The sequence below is a fragment of the Athene noctua genome, chromosome 1 (assembly GCF_965140245.1).
Source record: "Athene noctua chromosome 1, bAthNoc1.hap1.1, whole genome shotgun sequence".
NCBI classification, from domain to species: Eukaryota; Metazoa; Chordata; class Aves; order Strigiformes; family Strigidae; genus Athene; species Athene noctua.
Window position 1 is genome coordinate 236,154,645 of NC_134037.1, and position 27,598 is coordinate 236,182,242.

The 27,598-nt window shown below is 43.7% G+C and overlaps 1 protein-coding gene across 2 annotated transcripts; it reads left to right on the forward strand.

The window, feature by feature from the left end:
• The first annotated feature begins 3,580 nt into the window (after positions 1-3,580).
• Positions 3,581-27,578, forward strand: THSD1 (thrombospondin type 1 domain containing 1). Of its 2 annotated transcripts, XM_074913649.1 has the most exons (4): positions 3,581-3,660; positions 8,961-9,926; positions 18,669-18,827; positions 22,773-27,578. In XM_074913649.1, the coding sequence occupies exons 1-4, from the start codon at positions 3,603-3,605 to the stop codon at positions 24,146-24,148; spliced, it is 2,559 nt and encodes an 852-aa protein (XP_074769750.1). In that variant the 5' UTR covers positions 3,581-3,602; the 3' UTR covers positions 24,149-27,578. The 2 variants fall into 2 exon arrangements, with proteins under 2 accessions (XP_074769750.1, XP_074769757.1); XM_074913656.1 differs by lacking the exon at positions 18,669-18,827.
• The last annotated feature ends 20 nt before the right edge of the window (positions 27,579-27,598 follow it).

Genomic DNA, 27,598 nt, shown 5'->3' on the forward strand with positions numbered 1-27,598 from the left:
CTCTAATAGTATATATAACCTATTCTGTTACTTCTGCATTTGCAAAAAAAAATTGTAAATAAAATTATACATTTCATGTTCGGTTTGGTTCTCACATGGTTCTTGACACTGTGGTGCCTGTAAGCCTCGCAGTTCATGGTGGATTTATTTTTGTAATACCCATACCAGATAGTGAGATACTATTTCCACTGGAGAGCTATAACACAGGAAAACTAAGTGATGTGATCAAGATCACACAGGAAGTCTGTTGCAGAACAGGGACTTGAAGTTTTGGTAATGCAAATGACACCCAGTTCTAGCCTGGGTGTCGTTTGCATTACACACAAGCCTCTTGGTCTTCATTTCCAAGGTGCTTTATGACTTATTCCCTCCTCATCTGCCATTTCCAATTCCCTTCAGAGAGAGAGTCTTCCACTTCCAAACAGCCCATTACCCTGTCTCTTGGAAGAAGAAAGCATTATTTTATGTTGCTATGCTTCTGCTGCATCTCAAACAATAGAGCCTTAGTCCATGCTTGTCCATGAGAGCAATAAATTAGAAAAGCCAACTATTCAAAAGTCTGATAGCCTTCTCTGTTCAATCATTTTTCATCTCATTAAGTTAATGAACTTGAGGTAGAAGATCGGAATAGAGTAGAAACCGTTTAAGATGTACTGTCTGCCTTGAAAAGCAAAATTTCATGTGAGTATGCAAAGTGGAAGGATAATAGAGTAGGGGGCAGAAGGCAAAGATGTGAAGAGTTTTGAAAAAGACCTAGAAAGAAGTTGGCTTAGGGGAGACGGAAAGGAGAGGGAGAGGGAGTGCAGTCTAAACTGAATTTAGAGGTCAGCATAAGGCCTGTCCAAAACTGAGGAGAGGGAAAAGGAGAGGAAGAAACTCCTGCGGAAGGAGAGGAGGAGAGGGGCAGTACTACCCAGAAATGGGCCAGCAATTCTTGCATTCAAAACTGCTGTTAGAATTGAGCTAGCAAAGTTGCAGAATCTCAGGGAGTCTTCATGGAAGCACTTTAACTGGAGTTTTGTTCAAAGGTACGGCTGTATTACAGCCAGTAGCCTGAAGTAGCTGTGTGAGGTGGTAGGGCTCCTGCTGCAATGCAGTGACAGCAGAGGCTTGTGGAGGGTGAAGTAGCCCTGGGCTAGGCTTCCAGAGGTACCTGATCTCACTAATTGGAAGTTAGTTTTGGTACCGTTTCAAATACTCCAGTTCTAGCCGGGGTGTTGCCTGCACTGCACGCCGGAGTCTTTTCCCAAGCAAGCCAAGATAACACTGAGGGAGGAAGGGTTGAGGGAGAAGGAGATTTTGGTCTAACGAATGGTCGACATTACCGAAACACCCAAGGGCCCTGATGCTGGGCTCTGTCCACAGGCTTGGTTAGAGTCTCTGTCCTACGGAGCAGGAGAGATGGGATGGGAAGGGAAGGAGCAGATTAATGCTTCAGTCTGCTGACGCTGTATGCCGGGCAATGGCAGGAATAGGAACAGAAGTCTGGTCTCCTGTGCCTCCCACTGGTGCCCTGTCTTGTGAACCACGCTGCTTCTCCCTTGGTTGGGCTGATGTGCAAATTAAGATGTAAGGAAACTATCTCAGGAGTGCTCTCCCACACAGGCTTTTTTTGTTTCTTCCTGAGGATTTATTCTCCTTTCCATAACTTCATTTCCTCTCTGCAGTGTGTCACTCATTAGACTGAGATCAGGATTAGTTGAATTTCACCTGTCAGCGTGTGTCTCTCTGAAAGAAGTATTTTTAAAAGTGCCATTTGAAAAATACACAGCTAGGAAAGCTAGGACTGGAAAGGACCCATTAAATCATCTAGCACAGTTGTGGCCCACAAAGCATTTTTTCCCCTCTTTATTTCAGAGCGGTTTACAGCAATGCCATGTAACTTCTGCTGTTTTCACTGAGTAGTTAATGCTAGAGCTCAAGGCACCTATTGCAGTAGGTTTTTTTAAAAATGAAACCTGCTTTTTCTTCCTTGGACCACTTTGGTTCTTCGTTTTGATTGTCCGTAGTGATACAGGAAAGGAATGACGTCCCCGAGGCAATGCAGTGCCTGCTGCCAGTAGCTGGGGGTAGTTATGGAGTGGCCGCCCTGGGAGGCAGGCTGGCTTTTCACCACACTCTGCTAGCAGCCCGCCCCTCTCTTGAGGCGTAAGGTTTGTCTTACTGTAATTTATGGCGTATCAAGTGAAATTGTGGGTGGTGGCAGTATCACTGTCCCTGTGTAATTCTTTCTGGAGCCTTGTCAAGTTCATGGGCCAGATGATGATTATTCCCTTCAGATATGTACAGCTATTATTGTAATGGGCTTTTACTGAGCAAAGCCATGCTGTTAGTCTTTTCTTAGAAAGTATTCTCTCCAGCCACTTGGCACAGAGAACAGTTTAAAAAGCTTTCAAATATTATGTCTGCTGTCCCTTACTTCAGCAAGTCTTGCAATGTAATTGTTGAAATATCTCATTTGTGATTCCTAAAGATGTACCTGATCTTTGCCGTACCTGGTTCCTACATTTTACCTTTATGCTCCACAGTTTTGTTCGCTCCTAACTTCTGCCTGCTTCAGTGCCAGATTTCTCTCATAAAATCAGGTTGTAAACTTTATGGAACAAGAACTTTCTTGCGTGTTTGTGTGACGGTGAACACAGTAAGGCTGACTTGTTGGCGCTCCTATGTAATACAAAAGAGCAATTCTTGTATTTTGAGAGTGGTTCCCTTGAGCTAGATACACTCTTTTTAGATTCTCTCCTACTTCTGTTTCTGAACCAAACTGTTGGTTTTCCTGCTATCATTGTGCTTCCAGCCTGTTTTATGTGATTGTTATGAGACTCATAAAGACTAGTTTAAGGCACATGAACATAAAATTATGAAACTTGCCAAAAGGAACTCTATTTTTTGTTACCTTAACCAAGGTTGCAGATAACGTAAACTTAAAAAATGATGGAAGAAAAAGTGGAAGTTATCACCTTCTCCATCTGATCAGTCTGAATAACCTAAAAGGCAGATCTTTTCTAAATCTAGTAAGATAATTAAATATATTACTAGACCTGAACAACAGGGCAGTTTGAGGACCAGAATGGTAGTCTTCTAATGAGTCTCTTTCATGCTTGAAAGCAGTTGACAGTAAGGGATCTGAATTGTGTAGCAGTAATGAATCTCCAATATCGGTATGTGCTGAGGTCAGAGTTACATTTTGTATAAAATACTTGTTATTTTCCTAATCATGAATCTTGATCTTAATATAAGACATGCACAGCAGCAGTTACTGCAGTGCAGAGGTAAATTGTTGTGACCTGTCTTTGTTCTGGCACAGGAGCTGACATTCCAGGAGGGAAAATTTATTGTACAGTGAATTGTAGTTGTGCTCATTCAGATCCATTGATACAGTATTAATAATTGTTAAGTAGATGGAAGAAAAGTGTTGATTAATAGTATATTAATTTTTTTTTTTACTTATTAGTGCAATGTTTTCGTTCTTGTATTTTAGTAAGCAAAGTCAACACAGCTGTAATTTTTTAACTTTCAGGCGTTCTTGGAAAAAAGTGCTTGCACTTTGGAGCTGAAGAAGGACATGAGGAGTAAAAGGACCTGGGATCTCACTGGTCAGAATGAAACAGATGTTGAAAGATTTTTCAAATCTGTTGTTAGTAGTGCTCTGTGACTACGGTGAGTATTAGAACTATCAAGGGAAAACATGTGAGATGTGTATTTACAAGGTGGTTTGAGATGGTGCTGTTTCCAGGTGATCTGTTGAAAATAGGTATCACAGAAGCCACCACTGATATACACAGAATGCAGTATTATGCAGTATTTAGGTGGAAAATTGAACTTGCATAAACTGCCCGTTTAGATCAGAGTGACAGGAACGTTTCCTGCTGTAAATCTGCTCAGAGAAATAAACAAGATAAATGAACAGATTTCTGTGGGCATCACCGAGGGACTGGTTGTGTTAGAAGCAGTAACTGGAACTCTGCTCTTTTGTAAGACCTGTATTTCATAATATTTAATGAACATCATGGAAGACAGACCTATTTTAGGTATCCATACCAGGATGGGCAGAACTGCACCCATACCTATTTCTCTCCATTAACTGTAGAAAGAACCTATGGTGGTTGGCTGAGATGTAAGCATCTACAGTACAGGCAACTTCCTATGATTGAGTGAGCCCTCATCTGATGGACCTAAGCTGCCACTTAGAGAACTTTTGAGAACAACACAGGTGCTCTTTCCTGTGACCATATAAGAAGCCAAGGATGGTATTCATACTTAGTCAATTTTAGTCATGTAAAATTAGGCAGCTAGTCAGAGGCAAGCAGTTTTGTTTGGGTAGTCCATGTACAAATCACCACATATTGAAAACAGATCCAACCCGTCTGCAATCTGAGATGTGTGGAATGAAAAGGGACCTCCTTCTCATAATCAGCTGCCAAGGAGGGAGGTTAGACATCTTAAATTCAAGTTAGACAACTGTAAGATGTCTAGAAGCTGAGGGGCATCCTGTGCATGCTGTCTTATCTTTTCCAAGAATGTATTAAGTAGGAAGTAGATTTGCAGTTGAAATTAATTCCTTATTGCACAGTGAATTAGAAATTTTGAAAATGGGGCTCTTAATTCCTAAATACTACATATATTTTTGAAAATTACATTCCTAATTTAAAAGCAGGCATTGTTCTGACAACTGCAGTACACTGTCAAACCATGCTAAAGGATGAAGCCATGTACAGCTGAAATGTCTATAGCATGGAAAAAGGATTGTTTAGTCCCCACTTATGGAATGAGCTGTGGTAGCAGGTAGTTTACACACCAAACAGCTGAAGATGCCTTACAAAGGAGAGAAATGGACCAAAAATGCAGTTTGCTCTGCTTGTATGAGTGAGAAAAATCGGATTATAGGTAATGACTGAACACTAAGTATGCTCAGGTACTCATGCCTCTGTGCTTGCTCCATCTCTGCTCTAGAACAAGGTGTCACTGGAAGGTGTAAAGAACCTAGAATTGCCATCTTTTAGATGAACTTAATTCCAGTAGAAGTGGAGACACTTGTCTATGACTTTTAGTACCATTTCTTCTTTTAATAAGACCAGCCAAGTTAGGAACACTGCACGGAGTGGGGAACACAGTGAAGGTAAGTATTAAATTCACTTAACCCAAGAAGTGAGGTGAATGATTGCAATATTCACTGGTTCTTGGTGAGCCAGTCAGGTAGGCATTCACAACTAGTTGACTCAGAGGTAAAAGCTATTATTCCTGAACTTTATAGACCATGGCATAGTAAGTAATTACAAGGTGCAGTTAAAGAGCTGAATCTCTGCTGCAAACTTTAGATGCATCATTTTTTGCCTCGTTGCTAGTTAAAGGATAGTCCATAATTCAAAAAATGTCTTCCAAACAGTTCTGCATGTACACATCTTTGAGTATCACGTGTACGTAGTTTTTAGATAACTAATTCACTCATACACTTCTCTGTTTCAGACCAAGACTATTCTTCAAATGATCCAGTATGCTCTGGAAAACTACTGTAATGCTAAAAAAAGCCCTAACATGCACAAAACAGTATTCTCATTTCTTACGTTTTTCTGATGTGTTTGTTCTTCTTAGCTCTTGTGCTACTGGTAGCTGACAAGCCAACAGCACAACCCAAGTTGGCTTAAACACAATGAAAAAGAAATAAATATCAAAATAGCACCCTCAAATAATTCTTCTCACTCTTCAGTGAAAACAAGGATTTTCCTTTTGATCTTTCCAAGAGTTGAGTTCTTGAAAAGACTCCTCTGGCAGATTGGTGCCACAGACAGACTCCATTTGATGGGAGACCGTTGTAATGACAACCAAAAATATACAAATGCATTGAAAGCTGCCCCTGACTGGCTGTCTAAACAACTGGGAGCAAGTTTAGGTATGTGACAGAGCCTGCATGCACAGTGGGCTGGAGGGCAGCTGAAGGAGCTTGTGGTGGAAGCTAGCTGCTTCTGACTGGCACCTTTTGGAAACATTGTAAACTGCTGTGTGGACTGTCTATGAGTGCAAAGTTTTTGTGTTATTAACCAAAGATGGGGGACTGAATGCTGTGAACTGTGGTGCTGTAGCAGTGTCCTCAGTAATGCTCACTTTCCTCGCTTCCCAACTGATCTGCGTTAGGGTTGTTGTGAGCTACATGGCCATCCGCTGGCCTCTCTCCACTCCTCCCACACACATAGAGTGGTGTTACTTCTCGTCTGAGTCATTCCAAATAAAAAATAGTGCAGGAGAGTCAAGACAGTCATGAAAGAGAGCAAGGACAGTAAAGCAGTAGGTACAAACATCAGTGCTTTTCATTACTATCACTTTACTGTTTTTGCTGTAAGTTTAAAGCTTGAAGTTTTTTATGCTGGATTTTTGCCTTTCCCTTGTAATGTTTCAGCTAAGTTGAACCTAGCCAATTCCTTTGTAGAGAAATGCATTGTTTTGCCTATGTTCAAAGAAACAACAACCTAGCAACTCACAACCATTGCACTGGGAAGCTCTAACACAGCTGTGGGAACTCCGTATTTGTTAGAATGCTGACGGTGGCCTGGGACATGCTTTCTGCTGTCCTTATGAAGGTTTGCCCAGACTTGGTCCAGATCTAAGTCCTTGCAGATGAGTTAGTGATGAAGTTCTCTGAAGGGTCAAGTGTGCCCTAACTCCCTCTGGCTCCTCTTGCCAGCCCCACAGAATACTGTGTGTGCGCCAGCACAGAGAAGCAACATTCCCCCACATTTGTAGTATTGGGCACTAGAGTTCCTTGTCCTGTACTCTCTGCTGTCATGCTTGCAGTGAGCAAGAAAGGTGGGAACTTGCTGGAGTTAATTGCAGGCCCAAGGAACAGCAGAAGGTAGAAGAGCTATAAGGCAAAGATAGGAGGGCAGGAGTTTGGACAACCCTGGTAATGGAGTTAGGATAGTACCCAAGAGATGGTGACAGCAGGAACAGGACTAGAAAATATGGGCAGGCATAGGTGACAGAACCAAAGCATAAAGAGCAAAGAGAATGTTTTGCTGGGTAATTTATAGAGAGCTATTTTTCAGACATTCAGAGCCTGTTTCCTACTCATTGAGTGTCCAAGCTGAGATCAGGTTTGCTGAGGTGCCATGTGCTCACCACAGCTGGGAGCATTGGGATCCTGCTTTGAATGTCCGAAGGACCATTGTATTTAAAATCAGGTCCTGGGTTTCTCAGGGCATCCACTATTACTAGATACTTGACAGTTTTCACCTTTGTGCCTGTGCCTTGGTTCCTAACACGCCAAACAAGAATAGTGACATCCTCTCAGCTTTCAGGGATATCAGAAGGATAAACTCATATTTCTAATGCACTAATATACTATTATAAGAGCACAACAGAATAGTCCTTGGGAGAAATGAATACTTCTGTATTATCAGGATGGATTTTGGATGGTGTGCAGACGATAATACATGGGACCACCCATGGAAGAATGAGAACAAAAGAGCCCTCTGGTAATAAGCACCATCCATCTGCCAAATGAAGCAGCATCTTGTGGAAATTAAAGACTGAGTTATAATACATACGTGTAAGAGTATATGCATGATTTATATGTGTAAGGCTGTGCATGCCACCTTCATTCGGACTTAATGGATGTAGTTGGAGCTTGTTATTTGAAGGACATGTTATAGCCAGTGGAGGATAATAGGCTCTTCTAGTGCATGCTGCACCTTACCCTGATGCAAATGTTTGTAGCTGGTCAGATGAATTTCTTCCTGAAAATTTTCCCTGCTGAGAAGAAAGTGAATCCAAGGTGACTAACTCAAATTGAAGCTTAGAGCAGTAGGCGCCTAATATTATATGAGATGAGTCCTGTTACTGCTGAGTGCTTGCCTTGGCAGTTACAGTGTTTTTCCAGCAAAGCTTTCTTTGAGGTAATCTTAAGACATGTGTAACAGATTTAACAAGTCAAAGGATTGTTGGTTGATACTACTTATGAAAGGATTGTGGTAACTGGAGTTTTACCCTTCCATATGACCTTTGATCCAAGACTCAGAAACCTTTTCCCAGACAATTAATTAAATAAAGATGTCTCACAGCACATTCTATATCTGGAATAGATGTGTGCAGTTCCCATTTTTCAGATAACCTTTCTATGTCTGAAATCCTTAAGCTTCAAGCAACCCAGCAAAGCTAGTTGAGCTGAGAATGGAAATGTGATCTTCCCAATCCATTGCTTTAGATATCATCTATCCCCACTAGTTATAGCACGTCTCAGGATAATTTGGCAACTTGCACAAACATGGTCATGCAAGAAGTACATTTAAAAAGACTGCGCCATTTATAATGAAATGATGTCATTTAGGCATGTTGCACCACATCTGAGACAAGAAAAGTGCTGCAGTCACCATCACTGTTATTTTCAGCTCTTTCAGTCAAGTGTCTCTGCAATGCAAATGAGCAAAATGAAAGATTCATAAGACAAAGCAAGAAAAGAGGCTTCAAAAAGCATCATGCAGACTTCCTATTTTATTTAATCTGGGGGACATTTTTCATGTTTCTGTATTAAGAAGCTACTGTCCTCTTGCTAAATTATAGCTAAAGTGGAACAACAGCTGGCCCCTGTGAAGTGGACTTTTAGGATCTTTACGTGAAAGAGGTTGAGAAGTTTGAGAATCCTGATAAATGAAGTTTTCTGTGAATCTTCTGGGTTATGGTTTGTTTTTTTTTTTTTTAAACCTTGCTTTTAACCTTCCTGAACATGTTGTTGCAGTGGAATTTGGAGTGCTAGAAACTACGTCCCTGCCCAAAGGAGAGGTGGTGAGCTTTTAATTGCTGTAGCTAGGACCTTTTATTTTTTTCTGGTGGACTGTTTCACTTTTAAAAGTTTGAGAACCACTTCTTAAATATCCACTTCATAAATCTTTGTTTTCTTCCATAAGGTAGATAAACAATCAGTTGTCTCTTTGTTTTTTAATACTGCTGTGAAACTCTTTTCCTTTCAGTTCTCGGCGAAGTGGAGTATCTCCTGTTGGAGCGCCCAGGTCATGTAGCCTTCAGCAATGACACAGTGTCTGTGGAATATCAATACTATAGTGGTGGTAATGTGACAGCAGAGCATCTGTCCATCCTGTTGCTGGATGCCAGCACCAACGAGATAATTGCAAGAAAACAGCTTCCAGCAAATCGGTCCCAGGGGAGGATAGAGTTTGAGTGTTTCCATTTCAAGAGTGCAGGGGACTTCTTGTTCAGAATGGTCTCTCCGAGCAATAACATCAGTGCTTCCCAGTGGAGCAGAAGCAGCATGTCCACCCTTCATGTGGAATGGCCTGTATTTCACATTGATTTGAACAAGAGTTCAGAGGTGCTTGGGAGCTCCCTTCAGGTTGGACTCTTTACAAATGAGCAATTGTGTTCCATGAACGAGACAGTGGTTTCACTGGATGTGATATTCACCAGCACCCTTTATGAATTCAGAAGAGTAAGCTCTGATGATACTCTGGGCTTTAGAACTAGCAAAAGAATCCTGCTTTCTAGGTCCCAGTGGGTAGAGTTTGATTGCCCACCTGTTGGTCAAGAAACATACATCACTGTGTTACTGAAATCATTAGAAACACATTCCATCATTGCCTCCACGGGACCCATTGATCTCCTCCACAAATTTGGATACAGACTAGTTGTAGCACCAGAAGCAACATGCAAAACTTTGGTTCAGGTCTTTGTAGTCTCTCCACCGTGCACTTCTGTCAGTGGAAAAATTGTTGTCTATAAAGAGGCTCTCAAGCATCCTAGTCAAAGAACAACTTGGCTGTATGAAAACACCATTCACCCAGGAGACAACAGGACAGAATTTAACTGCACTTTGTTTGATGTGGGGAAGAACAAATACTGCTTTGACCTCTTTAATTTCTCAAACCGAAGTCATTTTCCAACAAGAGTTAAGGCGTGTACGATGATCCAAAGGAACATGGGTTTGTACTGATGTTCGTCCTCTTTCAGCCTAAATCAGCACTCTTCCTAGCCAACATGGGTAATGATAAATAGGTTTGATTGTGATGTAGCTATTCAATAGGGGACTTTTGTGTCTCCTAACACCAGACAAAATAGTTGTAATGCCATATTCAGATGAGAACAAGATGGAGTAGACTGTTATGTAGAGACATACACAAGGATGTTTGATAACAAATGCCACTGTGGTAGCTTAAAACTGCACTAAGTTAACGCTAAGTACCAACCAAAACTGTCTGAGGCATTCTGAATGATGTATCTATCTAGTTCAGGCAAAACTGAAGCTTGCCCTCTCAGGGAGATAAGCAGCTACGGCAGTAGATCTGGCCCATTGGAGACACTAAAGGTGGGATTAGTCTTACTTACATCTAAGTGTCTGAAAGCAAAGGGTCCAACATCAAGTAGTTGTCTGCCTTTTTAGTCAAGAGAGACAGGCATCTCACAAGGGTGATTCATGGGTATAGAAGACACATGGGCTGCATCCTTACCTGGGTGTCTTTTCTTCCAGCCCATTTGCTGTAGGAGTTTAGGGTCCTACCTGTTAGATACACAAATTTTGGTAAGATGAATCAGGATTTGGCCTCAGCAAAAGACACTGTCATATCACTTGGACAACTTGTGGGGTTTTTTCAAGACATGTCTCTGCTGCTTAAAACAGACCAGGGTGCATTTTCTGACCCATGAGGCCACCTGGCAGATCATGGGTCACATTCATATAGTTAAACTTTTCCTCCCCAGCAAGATTAGAATCCGACAAACTGCCAACTGGGCACAGTCTGTGGTCCATATAGTCCTTTGGGCTATGAACAGGCGTGGTCTGGGAGAGTGCTGGTTGGCAGAAGCCAAGACTGTGTCCAGGAGTATGAATGGTCGTGGTTAGGAAGTGATCACAGTTAAGCACGATCACAAGACAGAGCGTGAGCACGCTCCTTGGCCCTAAGCAGGGAATATTTATACATTCTGTTTATATCTATATATATTATGTAGCTGTAGCTTCAGAGATGGCAATCCATGGTTTGGCAGATTCTACAAATCACAGTAGTGTGGCAGAGGAAGTAGATGAGCCAAATGTCCTTCTCATCCCTCATTTGTTGAAGGCAACTACAGTGAGGGGTGGGTTGTGTGTGCATGAGGGGATTGGGATTGGGTTAGGTTGCATTGCCTACACCCTGGAACAGAAAAGTAAATGTTCTCATTTGGAGCAGCCTTGTGTCCATAGGCAATGAATTGGCCTTTCCCATCTGCACACGTCAAAGAGTTTGGGTTGAAAGGTTTGAGATGTACGCCATTTTCTACACCTCTCCACCATGGTCTCCCTGAAAAGGAAGTGCAGGAACTCGAGCCAAGAAGGGGTCATTGCACTTTATGGGCAGGTATCTGAGTGGGATCATCAGGAGACCAGGAGTGTAGGACATTCTCCATAGCACACAGTCCAGACACAGCCTACCTTAATTAGGTTCCTAGTATCATGTGGTCTTACTTCCTACTATTTCATAAATTCTAAAACTGTTAGCTGTTTCATTAACACTCTGTACTAAGAATGACCTCTATTTTCACCACATGCCAAACTTGGTAAGTAGTTTTTCTCTTCATCTTAACTTCCCATCTGTGTTCTCTGTCGGCACTCTCTCTTCCTTTGGCATAAGAAAGTCTATCTGAAAATGAAAGCATATTATTTTCTTAATGGAGATAATTCTTAAGGAAAAAGGAAGAGAGAATTCTAATTCTTTCTCTGTGCTTGGGTGGTTTGCTACGCTGATAGGATCTGGATAATTACACTGACAGATGAATACCTAGGATATGACATAGATATGTTTCTGTGCTCAATATTTGACTGTCTTAATTGATGAGATCCACCTTAGGCAATGACTCCCTACAATCTACTTTGTTTCCTTGGGTTACCCAATAGCACCATCCTTACAACTGCAGTTGAAAGAATCAGGCTGCGCCTGTGAAGAAGAGTTAAGTCAATAGATGCCAAGTTAGAAGTGTCAAATCTACAAAGCTGATGAAAGTGAAACCACACTGTGTAGCCGTAAATAAAATGTCAATCTGAAATTAATTAGGCTGCAGCACTTCTGACTTTGTGCCTGTATCTGTGAGACTTCAAAGCCCACAGGCAGTGTTTGAAAGGAGCAGGGTGTTCTGGGAGGGGTGCATCAGCCTGAAGCCACAACAGGCAGAGCAAAGCTGCACTGCCTGCGATGGCCATCCGCCTCCTGGCTGCTTTGGAAAGCCTCACCTGAGTCCTCTCCCCTGCTGCAGGGCACTGTGAGATGGTGTCTATAGACCCAGACCCCTAACAGCTGTTTGTGTAAAATGTGTGGCTGCTACACAGCAGGCACCTTTCCTCAAGCCACTTATTTTCTGCTTTGGACTTCCTGCACACAGTCAGTTTAAGACAAGGAGGGGTGACAAATCCTCTAGTCTGGTCTCCTGTGCAGGACAGGCCATCATTTTTCATCCAGTTACCCCTGGTGTTGAGTCCCACAGCTAGTCTTTGCATTTGACTGCCTCTTACTCTCTGGAGAGTTATCCAGTCTTTTGTTGAAGGCACCAAGAACCAGAGAGCTTTCTGATAATTTCTTTCAATACTGTGCTCTGATTTTTATTGTTTTGGGTTTTTTTTAAAAAAAAGGAAACTGTGTGTTTCATAGCTAGAGATCATCTAGCTTCATCTTTTAGTGACTGGCTCTTACTCCGCTGCTCTCTGCTAGAGGAGACAGCTGTTTCCTATCCACTTTCTTCCCCTGCGAAGGCGTTAGCACATCCAGATTATCTCAGTCCTTCCAGATTATCTCAGTGTTCTTTTTAATAAACTGAAAAGATCGAGTCTTTAGTTAGAAGGCATTCTCTTCAGGATTTGATTCGTTTTCTGGCTCTTTTTGGCTCCATTTCCATTATTTTAAACACTCATTTTTATTTGACAACACAGGTGCCAGCTTTGGGTTCTGTGTTCAGATGTCCTCCTTACTGGTGCTGCTTGAGCAGTAGCACCCTTCTTACCTGTACCTCTGCTTTCATTCCACCAGTTTCATTAGCTACTTTTGCCATAACTTTTAGGCTGAAATCTTCCTTTGCTCTGCTTTTGTGTATGACCTTTCAGTATGTAGTCTGCCATCCTGCAGGTACAATTTGTATTCCTTCTTCCTATATTTTGCTGATTTATGATCTACTTTGCTTGAGTTATCCGAATTTAACAAGTGCCCTATGTTGCTCCATACAACTGCACTATCTACTTATCACAGGATTGACATATTTTCTCAGTAATGGTTTTATATTTATTTTCGTGTCAGCTAGGCAAGCACTGTACAGCACTGAGCCTTATAGTAATCCCTTTGGAATCTCTCCAAATGCATTCCCACTCGGTGATGGTTTTCTGTTGACAATTGCATATCAAATCTGTCACTCAGCCAGTTCTTGCTTCATTTAGCATATGCTCTATTATTGTGAGGCAGAGATATTGTCTTATAAAAGATCAAAGCTCCTAAATCATTAAAATTATCTTCATCCAAACCACTGAGGATGAGATAAAAGATTGTTTTGCCATACCCATTTTCCATAGATCAGGTTTCAGTTATATTCCTGATTCTTTGTCCTGCTCTTTACTCCTTGTCCCAGCCAGGTTTAGTACAGCCTGTGAAATAGGAGTCTGGTTTGTGGCTGAGCTAGGAAGGAGAAGGTTCCCTGTGGCCCTGAATGAGTCAGGGCAGCTAACCCCATAGGTTTGGGTTGGAAGGGACCTTAAAGATTATCTAGTTCCAACCCCCCTGCCACGGGCAGGGACACCTTCTAGACCAGGTTGCTCAAAGCCCCGTCCAACCTGGCCTTGAACACTGCCAGGGAGCAGGCAGCCACAGCTTCTCTGGGCAACCTGTTCCAGTATCTCACTACCCTCACAGTAAACAATTTCTTCCTTATATCTAATCTAAATCTACCCTCTTTCCGTTTAAAACCATTACCCCTTGTCCTATCACTACACTCCTGATAGAGTCCCTCTCTCTCTTTCCTGTAGGCCCCCTTTAAGTACTGGAAGGCTGCTATGAGGTCTCCCCAGAGCCTTCACTTCTTCAGGCTGAACAACCCCAACTCTCTCAGCCTGTCCTCAGAGGGGAGGTGCTCCAGCCCCCTGATCGTCTCTGTGGCCCTCCTATGGACCTGCTCGAGCAGGTCCGTGTGCTTATGTTGGAGGCCCCAGAGCTGGACAGAGTACTCCAGAACTCCAGAGCATCGGCTTCAGAACAAGTGTCGCAAAAAAGCTTGTGCTGTGAATATATCTATTAAAGGTGGGGAATATGTCTATTAAATGTGAGCCAGCACTTATGCAGCTTTCTGTAGACTCCAGCTGAAGAACCTGTGAAAAAACAACAGCGACATGTGAGTCACTTCATCTCAGTGGGGTGTTAACTGTTTCACACAGGTGATTTAGAGTCATGCAGCTAATTTTTTCCCTTTGTTTGACTGGATTATTTGATTGTCTAACAGGTATGAAACTCTGTTAGATCATGTTACCCAGAAACAGATGCATTACAGGCTTATTCTTTTCAGCACTTTATCCTATGCTTTGCTCATATGGGATTAAATGTCCCCAGCAACGAGACTTTGGCACTCCTTAGAAGGATGTTCCATGTCCCTAGCCTGTATTCAACCTGAGACATTCAGAATGAGACTGATAAAATTAATCAGTAATACCACAGCATAGAAACAGGTGTATCTTCTTTGTATTTCCAGTGTTACTTACATTTATTTTGCAGTTCTTAGTTACACTCCGGAGACGGTTCTCAACTTTGGTGTGACTCCCAGTGAAGTCTCTTGCACTTGCTGACATCAGAGATGAATTTTGTTCATCTGACTTCTGCTAACTGTCAAAAAAAAGGTATTGGGAGGTCAGCCAGGCATGAGAAGTGCAGCTGTTGCCAGCAAAGGAAAAGAGGAAGGTAGGGGAACTCCTTCTGAAGGGAAAAGTGGTCAGTAAGGGAGGAGAGGAGTAAGTGAAGTATCTATGGGTCAGGCAGTGATATACAACTTCCATCAAATTCTTGCTCCCTGAATAAGACTATGAATCAGACCTGTCTATCTGTAGGAAAATCTGGGAACCAATTAGCTCTATTGCCTGAATCTGTACCTGGCTTATGTTTATTTAGAAATAGGCAGATCTAGGGGCTCTGGGTATGCCAGGGCTGGTTTGTACCCCATCCACTTTCCTGTGTCAGTGAATGCTTCATCTCCACACCCTCAGCATTTCAGGAATAAATAGGGTGCTATGGACTCACTGGGATAGCTCTTAGCTTCTGAAAAAAATTTTAGGCTGTGCCTCTGCAATTCTTAAAGATGCCTGTTTGTGGGGAAAAGACTAATTTGCCCAGGTGGAGTCTAGGTTTTCTTCCTTTAAAGGGATCCTTGTCCTTTTGTTATCCAAATTAGTAACCTGTTGGAGCATGCCACCATTTCTGTGCACCCAGGCTCCATTTCCATGGAAATAGAGAAACATGGAATGGATCAGAAGGGTGTTTTCCTAGGTCTTATCCAAACACCAGTACAATGTGTGTACATCCAGTCTCAGGACCTAAAACCTGATCTCAACCTCCACAAATAATGCTGCAGTCCCCTGGGATAGCATAGACGTTTACAGGAGCCTGTAAATAATTAGTGATTTTGTCCAATATCCCTGGTCTTGTTGAAGTGCTTAGGATTGTCACGTGCATCAGGCTGGAAGGGTGATGCTGAGCAACCCTTGCTGGCTGCATCGTTGCATAATGCTGCATGCTCAAGGTCTTATGAACACAGAAATTTGAGGGGAGATATTTATGCAGAGCAACAATTAACACAGTTAATTGCATTTATCTTTCATGTTCACAGATCTGCCAACTGTCAGCTATTTCCAAACTAACTCATCAGTTAGATGTCTTCATGTTGATAATTGATTCCTCAATAGTATGTGAAAAAATTCACACTTATTAGAGCTAGTTTGCAGTGCATACCTTCTGTTTTTTCCCTTGGCGTTTTGGATCTGTTTATCTTAAATGGAGGTTAATAATTTCATTTCCTTGGGGGAGAATAAACTATGCTTCATTTTCTTCTACATTCTGGTAATTGCAGGCGGTTGCAGAGCAAGTTTCAGGAGTTTAAATCTCCCATCTTTCATGGGAGATGGAGCATTTCCTGTTCTGCTGCTTAAGGTGCATATTCTTGGCCCCAAAGCTATAGATGCCAAATGTTTTTGCTAAGGAACTTTGTGGCCTCAGCTGAAGCTGGAGTCAGTGAAAAGTGCCCCAGAGCAATGGGCATCATAGATTTGATGTCAAAGTTGGAAAATTACTCATCCTAAAGGTTCTCATATGTTGAAGCCCACAGGCGTCAATGCAGAGTCTGCTAAGCACCCTCCAGGATCACCGGTGTTAGCACTGGAGGCAACCAGAACCTTTCTGGGTCTGGCTCTATATCTGACTGTAATGAACAGAAGTTTAAATGAGCAGAGAATGTGGAGAGAGGGAAGTGAGCTAGATCACATACTGGAAACTATGGCAGGGACTCACCAAGCTGTTCTCATAATGTAGACTGTGAGGAGGTAGGTGCTTCTTCAGCTAGCCTACATCCTTCTGCCAGCAATGAGGGACACTGCTGAAGTCTTTCATGATACTCATATGAAGAAGAGTGTCATGAGATCCCCAAATACTGTGATACTATGAAGTCTTTTGAAGGAGCGATCAGTGAGCCCTTGACTGACTGTTGATTATGGCTGTTTTTTCTTGCTGCCATCACTAATAGCTCTGCTCACTAGCTGATGTGATTTTGCAACTGTCCAGTGTCTGTACCTTTGAGGGACTCCTTTACCCCAATAAACTTCCTCAGTTCCCCGCTCCTTGGCATCCTCTGACTCCCTTTCCTCTTGACACCACACACATCCCATTTTGCTCTGTTTCACACTTTACTGGGAACTGGCACGGCTGCAAACTGGAAGAGGAGTGTGAAAGCTCAGCCTGGCTCTGGGCTCCTCTGCCCTTCTGTAACAGCTGTCCAGCTCCAAAGATGGAGAGGTGAAAGCAGAGAGGTGCATAAAGAGGACAAAGTGAAAGACAGCCTGGGATCGTGGATATCACAATATTGTGGTAGAGTCAATGGCAAATAGCCAGGGAGGTTGCTTGGTGTTATGTGGGCCTAAAACCTCAGCACCATGGAGGTGTCTCACCATGCCCATCTCCGCTCTGCGTTAGGCGAGGCAGATGTACTTGAACATACATACACACAAGTGTGTGTATTTGCCCACACATGCTTTACAGCCTTGGCTGACAGCACAAGTGTAAGCTCAAAACCAATGGGCCCCATCCTGCAATGCAGGTGAGTACCTGCATGCAGGAGAGCAACCCCGCTGGATCTGTTATGCTGCTTGCATTAATGTTACTCATACTGGCATGCTCACAAAAATTTGTAGGATAGGGTCAAAAGCAGTTAAAATTTCATGTTTGTTCAAACACAGCTGTATTCATTTTTCTTAGAGACTTTTAAAAAGAATAACTTACGATGAACAATACAGCAACCAATATAACATGAAGTCATAAAGCTGTTTTCAGTCATGCAACACTGTCTAGTCCTTTGACATCGTAAGTTGGTCACTGGTAAAGAGCTCAGGGCCATGCTAGCAGCAAAGCAACTGTCTAATAAAAACTAAAGATCATGACCTGTGCTGGCAGTAGCAGCACCATAAATTATTTAACAGAACAAACTTCAACAAACCTGATATATTTTTTTTTCATTTAGCTGATTTTCCACTTTATCTGTGAGTGGTGGAGTTAAGTGGTCTATTGTTTTTCTTTCTGGCAGATTTCAAAACCATGTCACCAAGTCAGCTGACCCATAGGAGACTCCCCAGGGTTTTTGTCCTTTAAGATTGCACCTGTACTCATGCATTAGTTTGGAATTTAAAGCTGTGGTCCTGCTTCAGTGTCAACAGCTGTCAGATACGGTCCCTTTCTCTCACTGGGTTCTTGCTGCTATAAAGTTTGAGTCTTGAACGCTAGATGAGGATGCTGTCTAAGCAAAGGAGGGATTTCATTACACGTTAAAAAATGATAACGTTTGAGATAATATTAGAACCTGATTCTGCCTCCACTTAAATAAATGAACCTGCAAAATTTCATCTTGAGTTAATTGCCTAACATCAGCAGTAAAACAATAGGGACCTGTAAGCTGTCAAATGAATGATTCAATAACACGTTTGTGTGCTGAGAAGATAATAAAGGGAAAAACCAATATTACCATTTCATTAGGCCTTGTAGGCTTATCCTCCTTTCACAATCATATAAATCAGGAGTAACCACACTTAAGTCAATGAAGTTATCCTGCTGTAAAAGCACTATTTGTCAGTCAGGAATTAGATGACTATATAAATTACTAACCCATTCCAAAGGTTTGTGGATTAATTTCCATTTGCTGTTGTTCCGGGCAGAACCTGCCTGCCAGCTGACTGACTGCTGTGTTGCTGGCTGGCACTGGAGTGAAAAAAGGAAAACAAAAAGTGGGAGCTTTGCCCAGACTGATGGGAACAAGAGCAGGTCCCTGGATGCTGCTTGCTCCTTCGGCATTGCCATTTGCATTATTTGGTTAATTATTGCTGGTTTTCTTAAATAAAAGAAGAAAAATGGCTGTGTCTTTAAAGGTAAGAAGGCAGATGTGTTCCTCATTGCTGTGAGCTTGTGTATTTGCAGAAACATGGAGCCCGTGGCAGCCCTGGAGCCCCTGCAGTGTCACCTGTGGGGAAGGCGTCCGGGAGCGCTTCCGAGAGTGCCTCACCTCCTCGCCGGCAAAACCAGGCTGCGCTGGATCACCGAGGGAGACTTCCTTGTGTTCACTGGAGGAGTGTTTGTGTACGTAGCTCTACTCTCCTCTTCCCTGTGGTTGCGTGTCTGCCCTGGTGAAAGCAAAGGGCCTGTTACTAGAAGGGCTTTGTAAAATGGAAGCGTATGATCTCTCCTTTAGTCATATTGATTTTGGGGGGATATCAAATTCCTGTAGTTGATGGACAGGGTGGGAGCCTACCTGCATTTGTGGGACAGCTGGAAGTAGGGCTCCAAGGCATAGGAAGATTTCTGAGTGCTGTGGGTGCCATGAAGGGGGTTTAAAATCTCCACCGTGGCCAGGGAGTGGAGAAGGGCTGAAGGAGAGATCTTGGGGCTAGCAGAACATGTTCAGCACCACAGGCCAAAAACTCCAGGCAGTGGAAATCTATTAAAAAGTGAAAACCTATTGAAAGAGGGCTGGTTCCAGCTGGGACCCATGGTGTGGGGTTCCCATTCTGGGAGGTTTTTTTGAGGTGGCTGCAATTTAACAGATATTTTAAGCTATTGCCAAGTGAGCATTGCCTTACCCTTTGCTTTGACTGCTTTCATGCACTTTGTTGTTCTGGCAAAAGTGCAGTGTGGAGAACTGGAATAGACAATTTGGGGTTGTGGGAGAGGTGTTTATCACATGGCCACTGCAATGCTTGTGCCACTGAAAAGGGAAGGAGAGCAGAGAGGGAGAGAATATGTAGCTGGAGCAGAAAGAGGGCAGGACTACTTTTTTGATGGAGGTGTTGGCTTGAACCAGCTTCAAGGTGTTTGTTGAATGAAGGCCTCGGAAGTATACAGGCAAGGACTGAAATGTATTATGGAGCACTGTAAGAAATGGGTTATATTGAACAAAAGGTCGGGTGAAGGGAACATACTGAAAATTATATTCCATCAAGCCAGGTACTGCATTTTGTCAGTGCTTGTACAGCACTTGGGATGTTTGAACAGTTTGTTGTTGAAGTGTCTGATGTTTTTAATGACCAGAAAATGCTGGCCATGTGAGTTTGCTTACTTCGTAAAGCCGTGAGTGTAAGCAGAGAGGAACAGCTCAGATGTTTAGGGCCCCAGCTTAAAACTAATGTCCTGCTCTAGGGCAGGTTGTCTTCTCTATGCCAAAGTCTGTCAGACTGCTGCGGGCAGTAATGCCACCAGTGAGATGCAGTGGTGGTGTTGGTGTTTTTCTAAAGCTGATGCTGAGCTGTGCTATTCCGTGCCTCCTGTGTCCTGCTGGAGGAGTATGTCTGTAAGTACTGGATTTGACTTGACTCCTCACCAGTCAGTTTTACCCCACTCCTCTGGGGCTCAGGGAACAGTCCCGGTGCACAGAGCTCCCCAGAGTGGGGTCCATGCATGTGGAGCGTATACTGGACACTATATACTTGCCTTACATGTGCAGACGTGACAGGCCTCTCTGGTGCTTCTCTTTCCATGCAGATGTGCAACTGTATAAAGCATATGATGGTTTCCAGATAGGTCAGCACTCCTGTGTGTATGCAGTGTACATGCCTGTGGCAGTCTGCTTGGAGTTATGCTCTGACAGCAGGTCTGGACAGTCCTCAAATTCTAGAGAGGTCTTTAGGTTAATAAAGGGTTTATATATAGAAAACACAGATGCACAGGAGGCCTGTGTCTGTACCCATTGCTGTGGGATCATGTGAGGGAATTGCCTCACTTCTCTCTTGCACATGGTTTCTAATCCTGCTCCCATGTCAGGCAGCTTCCTTTACATAATTGCCTACATGGTTTCATCTCATTGAATCTTAGGTTGCTCTAGAAGTGACTTGACACTGTGATCTTACTGGGTTCATTTGCTGCCTGATCTCAAACTGGGAGTGTCACCCTTCCCATCCCCGACTGTCTGCACCTTTCTGAAGCAGACAAGCTTTTTTTTCAGCATAACTATGTTTGCAGCCATTAGTCCAGCAGATGGAGCAAATGGCTGAAGAAATGAAACCAGCACACAGTCCAGGCCAGAGGTAGAGGAGGTGCGCAGAGAAGCAAACCTAAGTGATTAAGTCCTGTTTTGATCCTTGCTGCTTGCTAGCTGTTAGCTTTCAACTCCAAACAATACAGCACAGTGTGCATTACAGATAGAAAACAGAGTCTTAAGAAAATAACCACGAGCAAACAGGACTGCGAGAAGAATGAGCAATGAATGAATTGCTCTGCTGCAGTGGTACTGAACAGAGCAAATGCTGGTCCTGCCTTCTTCCCTGAGGTCCATGTGTTCACTCCCTGCTCAGGGCCCCAGAATGGCAGTGCTCTGTGCTCTGGCATGGTGGCATGGGGCTGAATGCAAGTTTTAGAGATCCTCCAAAAAAGTTTCAGCAGGTAGTGGTCTTGTTCTTTAAGCTGATGTCAAACTCTCTAGAGTGTCATGAAGTTCAAAGTTAATCCGATGGCAGAATTTTTCAGAGGGCTTGGGGCTGTCAGGTAGCCCTGAGTCAAACAGACGGATCTGCTGTCCAACCCAACACACTGTACATCTGTTCCCATAGCAGCCTGAGACCTTCTGGCCTTTGTTCATCAGTGCATCCTACACATCTAATAGCTGTGCTACCAGCTTGCTGTTGAATGAGCGTTCTTCTAAATTATGGGCAGTACATGGTCTGCTTCTCATTATTCTGCAGACGTATTTCGTATGCCTGGACAGTCACTGTGGTGCAGGCAGAAGCACATGCCAAGTTTTACAACTGACTCTCTATCACTCTGATGGAAGGCTTTGAGTTCTGGATAAAACTAGAGACTGAGGAAGGGTTATTAAGTAGTTCAGTTTGAGCTCACAGCTTTATGGCCAGCTGCAACTGAACATCCTTGTCCTCCAACAGTATTTTTATGGCCTTACAGAACTGATGTTTGGCCACAAGAAACTGGGCAGTGCTAACACACACTAAAATTAGCTGCTGGACCACTTCATCCACTTTCAACCATGCTGTATTCTGCTCAAGGCTGCCCTTGAAATGCTAGAGACCTCGTCCAAAAAAAGAATGATTAATCTGTCATTGGTTCAGCCATCTGTAATGTGATGCAGTGGGCAAGTGAGAGGTTTAAGTAGGGCTGTGGAAAGCTCTGATACATTCACATTACAAGTTAGAATCATAGAGTGTCTCAAATTGGAAGGGACCCATAAAGACCATGGGGTCCAACTCCCTGCTCCTCTCAGGACTACCTGAAAATAAACCATATGACTAAGAGGATTGTCCTGACGCAACTTAAATTCTGACAGGCTCGGTGCCATGACTGCTTCCCTGAGGAGCCTGTTCTAGTGACTGACAACCCTATCAGTGAAGAAGGGTTTGCAGACTATTCTTCCCTGTTTGAAGGCCCATCTCCCAAGTCCACAACAGAAGAGTATCAGTACTACAATGCCCAGAGGGGCCTTCTCAGTTGGGAGCTTGCTATGGCAGGGGAAGCTTTCAGCCTCTGGGGCTGTGACACCAGGCCCTGGTGGAAGAAGCACCCTTAGAGGACTCCTTGGAAAAGTTAACACTGCCCCTGCTAGTGCTGCTTCTCTGCTCTTCAGACTCACTGCAATTCTCACACCCACTTAAGCTATCCTAAAAATAATTTCAAAGTGATACCTGAAGTACTAGCCTGGGTTGGGTTATTTTTACCCCTTATATGGCACTTTTCAACAGGGGATCTTAATATACTTCATAAAGGAGGGAAAATATTGTTATCCCATTTTACATGTAGTTAGGAATACATTATGGAAATGGCAGAACAGGCAAAAGTAATGATTACATTCAAACCATGGCAACCTTGGTTTAAGGTAAGTAGATCTGTTCCTGCCAGTTTGAAGTCATCAGTAGTAAGTCATCTACAATGAGCAAATTTTAATCACATACAATTTCCTGTACTGAATTAACTTAATTGGTAACTTAATTGGTTATTTTTCCTTTGTAGTAAAGTATCCATCAAAAAATACCAAAGTGTTGCTGACAGTGCAACTCTGACAGATGTGTGTGCTCTTTGTTACAGCTATCAAGCCTCCCACCCCACCTTCTGTCCAACCAGGAGAGGACCAGAAAGCAAATAATATAGTCACCATCACAGGTATCTCCCTCTGCTTGTTCATCATCTTTGCCACCATTCTCATCACCCTCTGGAGGAAACTCTGCAGAGCTCAGAAGTGCAGCACCGCTGTCCGCCGAAACTCTGTCCATTCCCCCAGCTTCCGGAAGAACTCTGATGAGGAGAACATTTGCCAAGGCAACAAGCAGCGGGACAGCTTCGCTGAAGGAGGGGATGCCCCTGTCAACATTCCTCTGACCTACAGGCGAAGCCTCCAATTTGCCCAAGAAGGTGATGTCTCTGGAAGTGAGAACTTTCAGCTAAATGCCCAAAAAATAATCCCTCCAATTTTCAGCTACCGCCTGGCACAGCAGCAGCTGAAAGAGATGAAGAAGAAAGGCTTGACTGAGACCACCAAGGTGTACCATGTCTCTCAGAATCCCCTCACGGACACGGTTGTTGGTGCCACCACGATGCTTCCCCTGAGCACAGAAAATCAAGAGGAGGCAGCAGTAAACAAATTTAGGATCAAGTCTCCATTTCTGGACCAGCCAACCAGTCAGCCCAAATTCCTGGGGGAAAGCTCCCATCCTAGGCTGGATTTTCCATTCTCGCAGGCCAATCCTGCAATGAGCCCTACCCAAACCTTGATAAGAAGAGCTCATTTCAAGCACCAGGATAACAGAGGGGACTTGTCCGAGAGGGGCTGTCACAGAAACCCACAGTTTAGAAGAACAGCCAGTTTCCATGAAACTAAAAAGGCCAGGCCTTTCAGAGAGAGAAGCATGTCCACCCTTACCCCCCGACAGACTCCTCTCTACAACTCCAGGACCAGAACATGGGACCAGGGTTTGGAGGACAGGACACGACCAAAATCGAGAAACACAAATCCAATTTGTGAAAAGCTGGATCAGCCCCCCAGCACTGTGCCAGGATGTGAACTGCAGGGCCATGGCACAAAGTGCCACCACAGGGCAGGTCCCCCAGTGAAGAAGCTGGACCTGATCACTGACCGCCAGCCTGCCAGTCAGGTGAAGGCAGCTGATAAGCCTGAGCCCAGCCGAAGTAAGAGGGGCCCTTCACCTAACCCCAGAGGCGCATGGCGGAAGGAAACAGGCTCAACTGGTAAAGATAATTCCCAGAGAGTCCTGAGTGTAAGCCCTGCCCAGTACCGAAAGGACAAGTGCCAGAGCTTCCCCTTGGACCCTGAGTTTGCCTTTTATGATAATACTACTTTTGGCTTAACTGAGGCAGAGCAGCAGATGATTGACCTCCCTGGGTATTTTGGCTCAAATGAAGAGGATGAAACAAGTACTTTAAGCATTGAGAAGCTGGTGATGTGAGTGACTCATTGCAGCCCTGCAGGAGGGGTGTGCACGGGAGAGGATCTGCAGGATCTGTTGGCTTCTAATGGAAGGAGCAGAGGGAGTCACATTACCTCTGCACAGAGCAAGAGGGAAGAATGCCCCAAGTCTGGCTTGTGGAAACACATTCCTTTCTAAGTGCTGGAAAGTGCTTCCATGTAATTATTTTTTGTATGTATGTGTGTACAATACACACAAAATACCCTGAGAAAGCACATGTTACTGAAGGTGTGATGCAGGAATAGCCAATGTTTTATTGCATAAAGCAGTCACATTTTATGCATCATGCATAATGAATGGCACTGATCTAGCCTGTCTCACCTTGTGGACCGTGTACTAGTAGATTATGATGTCCTAAAGCATCCATTTTCCAGTATCCTCAGCCATCTGTCCTAATTAGTGAATCATTTCCCATTTAGGAAACACAAATCTCAAGTTGTGAGCAGCTTCCATTGTTTTTCTGGTAGTCATTATTGAACTGTGTTGATTTGTTGTAGTTGCTCAAATAAGTCATGTTGTGGTGTTTCTTTTAGCTGGTTGCATGAAAGTGCAAACAATTGATGCTGAATACTTGGAGTGAATTTAAAATGGAGGGGGCATTTTCCATCATTCAAGACTCATATTTTCTTTCTGCCAATATTTATACCAAGAAAACAGTAATGAACAAATATTTGCAGGAAATGAGTAGAAAAGGGCAAAGGGAGGGTGCGTAGAAAAGGGCAAAGGGAGGGCAAAGAGAATGGGTGATCAAATTTTAGTCCTCACAGAAATGTTACTGCAGTATTTAAGCACCTGTAAAAGGCAGTGAGAGAACTGTTGAGTCATCCATCCTTTCCATAATCATCTTTGCCTTTATCAAAATTTTTCTAAAATGTAAAGCAAGCTCAAAATAAATTATGAATAAAACCTGCAAATAACAAATTTATTCAATGAATACCTGTTTTGCAAACAAAAAGAAAACATAAAATGGCTTGACAACATCTGGTGATTCCTGGAGAATCTTATGGTGAAGTACAAAAGTTATGTTGTTTTCTTTTGTCATGCATTAAAACCAGAGATCAAAAATCGGTGATTACGTACTGCTGCAGGTATTTAGAGCTGGGCTGAAACCCCAAATAACAACAGAGACAGAGCTTGGGCCAGCAAGAATGACTCAGAGACTTCCCTTGGCATTTGTTAGGATAAGCATCTCTTCAGGATGTTTGGAAAGGCCAGGGCAATGCTATTGGGCAACAAGAAAAGAGATGGTGCCCATGGAGGATGGAGTGAGAGAAGGTAGCTTCAGGCAGGGGACTGTCAGTCTTAAAACCATTCTCCCATAAGGAGTCCAACCCTACATGCCCTTTAACCCACCTTGTGGGAGTGAAGGAAAAATTAGAATATACTCAGTTTTCTGTCAGTAAGCTGCTATCTTTCTCAAAACTGGCTTTCTGAGCAGAAGGATAGATCTCCCAATCCCACGCTTTTTTTTTTTTTTTTTTTTTGTCTCTTTTTCTCTGAATCAACAACCGTTTTAAAGGGAGAGCAGCATCACTGTGTGTTAGCCAGCTGCTGATGGCACCCCACCGAAGTGTCCACAGCACGCACAGGTAACCTGACAGGCGCACAGCAGGAGGGCTTGCTGTGACTGCCTGGGAGGAAGCAGATGCTCAGCATTTGGCTGCCAGCGTCAACCCCTGCCATTTGAATGGTCTTTTTGATGGGTAACGTTTTGCAGATGCTGCTGGAGCACGGGATCCGGCTCACAGGATGATGTGAGCTCGCTCTTTGTCGAGCTGCGCCAGCACGCCACGTTGTCAACGTTCAGCTCTTCAGCTCAGCACAGTGTTTGTACTGGCTACGTGTTCCCATAAACTGTCAGCTTGAAATGCTCTTTAAAGCATTTGAGAACATGTCCACGCTTGAGGACTGATCCAAGGCCAATCAAATGTAATGAGTCTTCAGATTGACTTAGATGAGCTGGAAATCAAACCTCTGAAGCTCTTGCTGCTCAGGTTACTTACCACCCCTGTGCTAGGGTGAACTCCACTGTGTGAAGCGTGTTCTCCCTGAAGCAGTGATCTGTCAGCACTGGAGCTACAGGGCTACATTATCTACAGCTTTGGTGAGGCTCTCAGCATGGGAGACCCTGGAGAAACAGGAGATCCAATGTACAGCACAGCAACATTCAGCAAGCATTCCCCCAGCCTTCGGTGGGAGTGATTTGAGCTTGGTGGTAGCCCTCGGGTCAAATAAATACTTGGCTAGTGGCGTTTACCCTGTTTATTAAGATAAAGAGGGTTCTGAAACACTTCCTAGGTTTGCTGTGAGAGTTACAGGGTCCTGCACAAAGCCCTTTGCCCCCTGCATCTCTGAGGGGTTTCATGCGTCACAGGAGGGCAGAGGAGAGGGAGCCTGGCTCTAAGGCAGGTGCTGCTTCCTGCAACCTTGTCTCAGTGTTGGGCTGCATTCAGAACTGCTACTGTAACGCATTAGGTGGACTTTGATACATCGAAGACAGCAAGGCAGACCCCTTCTCTCCCAGCTTTTCAGATCTTCGCCCTTTTCTTAGAGAGAAAAAAACCCAAACATACTGATGCTGGCTGAAGGCAGTCTGACTATTGCCATTGACACAGGCTCCATACTCTGGACTTCACTCACTGCTCTCTCACAGGGGAACCAGACTGGGTAGCAGTTGTCTAAGCCCTGATGACTTTATCTCCAGCTTGATTCTCCACTATCAAATGGGTTATTGGCTGCACAATGAACTGTCAAACCACTAGTGTTGTCCCTTTGGTGCTGTAGTTGATTTCCAGCATGCAGTGTTGAGCATCACTAGTCTGTAATCTTTACGCTGCTTCCCTAGCCCTCTACTGAAGAATGGGATCGAACTTCATCTGCCAGAAGGCATTAACATTTCACTCACATTTCTCTGTGTCTTCTGCCTAGACAAAAAATGTCCTTACGGCACTGCATCAGAGGCCACATGGTTATAACATGTGCAAAGTGATTCCTTATGTTCCCAACATGCAGTTACAACCTCACACTAAGATTTTACCATAGTAAAATACAGAAGTAGGGATCAGAAAGGAAATAGCAAGTGCTGGCTGTTCACAGCCCTTTCTTCACAAGGGCAACCTCGTTTCAGAGATGTAGGTGCAAGTTTCGTTCCATGTGGTACATGCCAACGCTTGGGAAGAGGCCAGTGGTGCAGTCTTGCCACGGCACAGGCTTTAGGAGCATAGTTCCCTGGAGTGCTGGCCCTTCGCGCTCTGGTGTTCATGTCTGCAATCACTGGCATGTCTGGGAAGAAGTGAGAACAGGGTTTACCTCTTGACAAAGCAGAGGAACCAAACCAAGTTTTACACTGAATCTTCATGTGTCTCTGCAATGTCTCCAGGACAGCTTGAGCCATGGAAATTAAACTTACCTTGCAGACCCTCTCAGCTA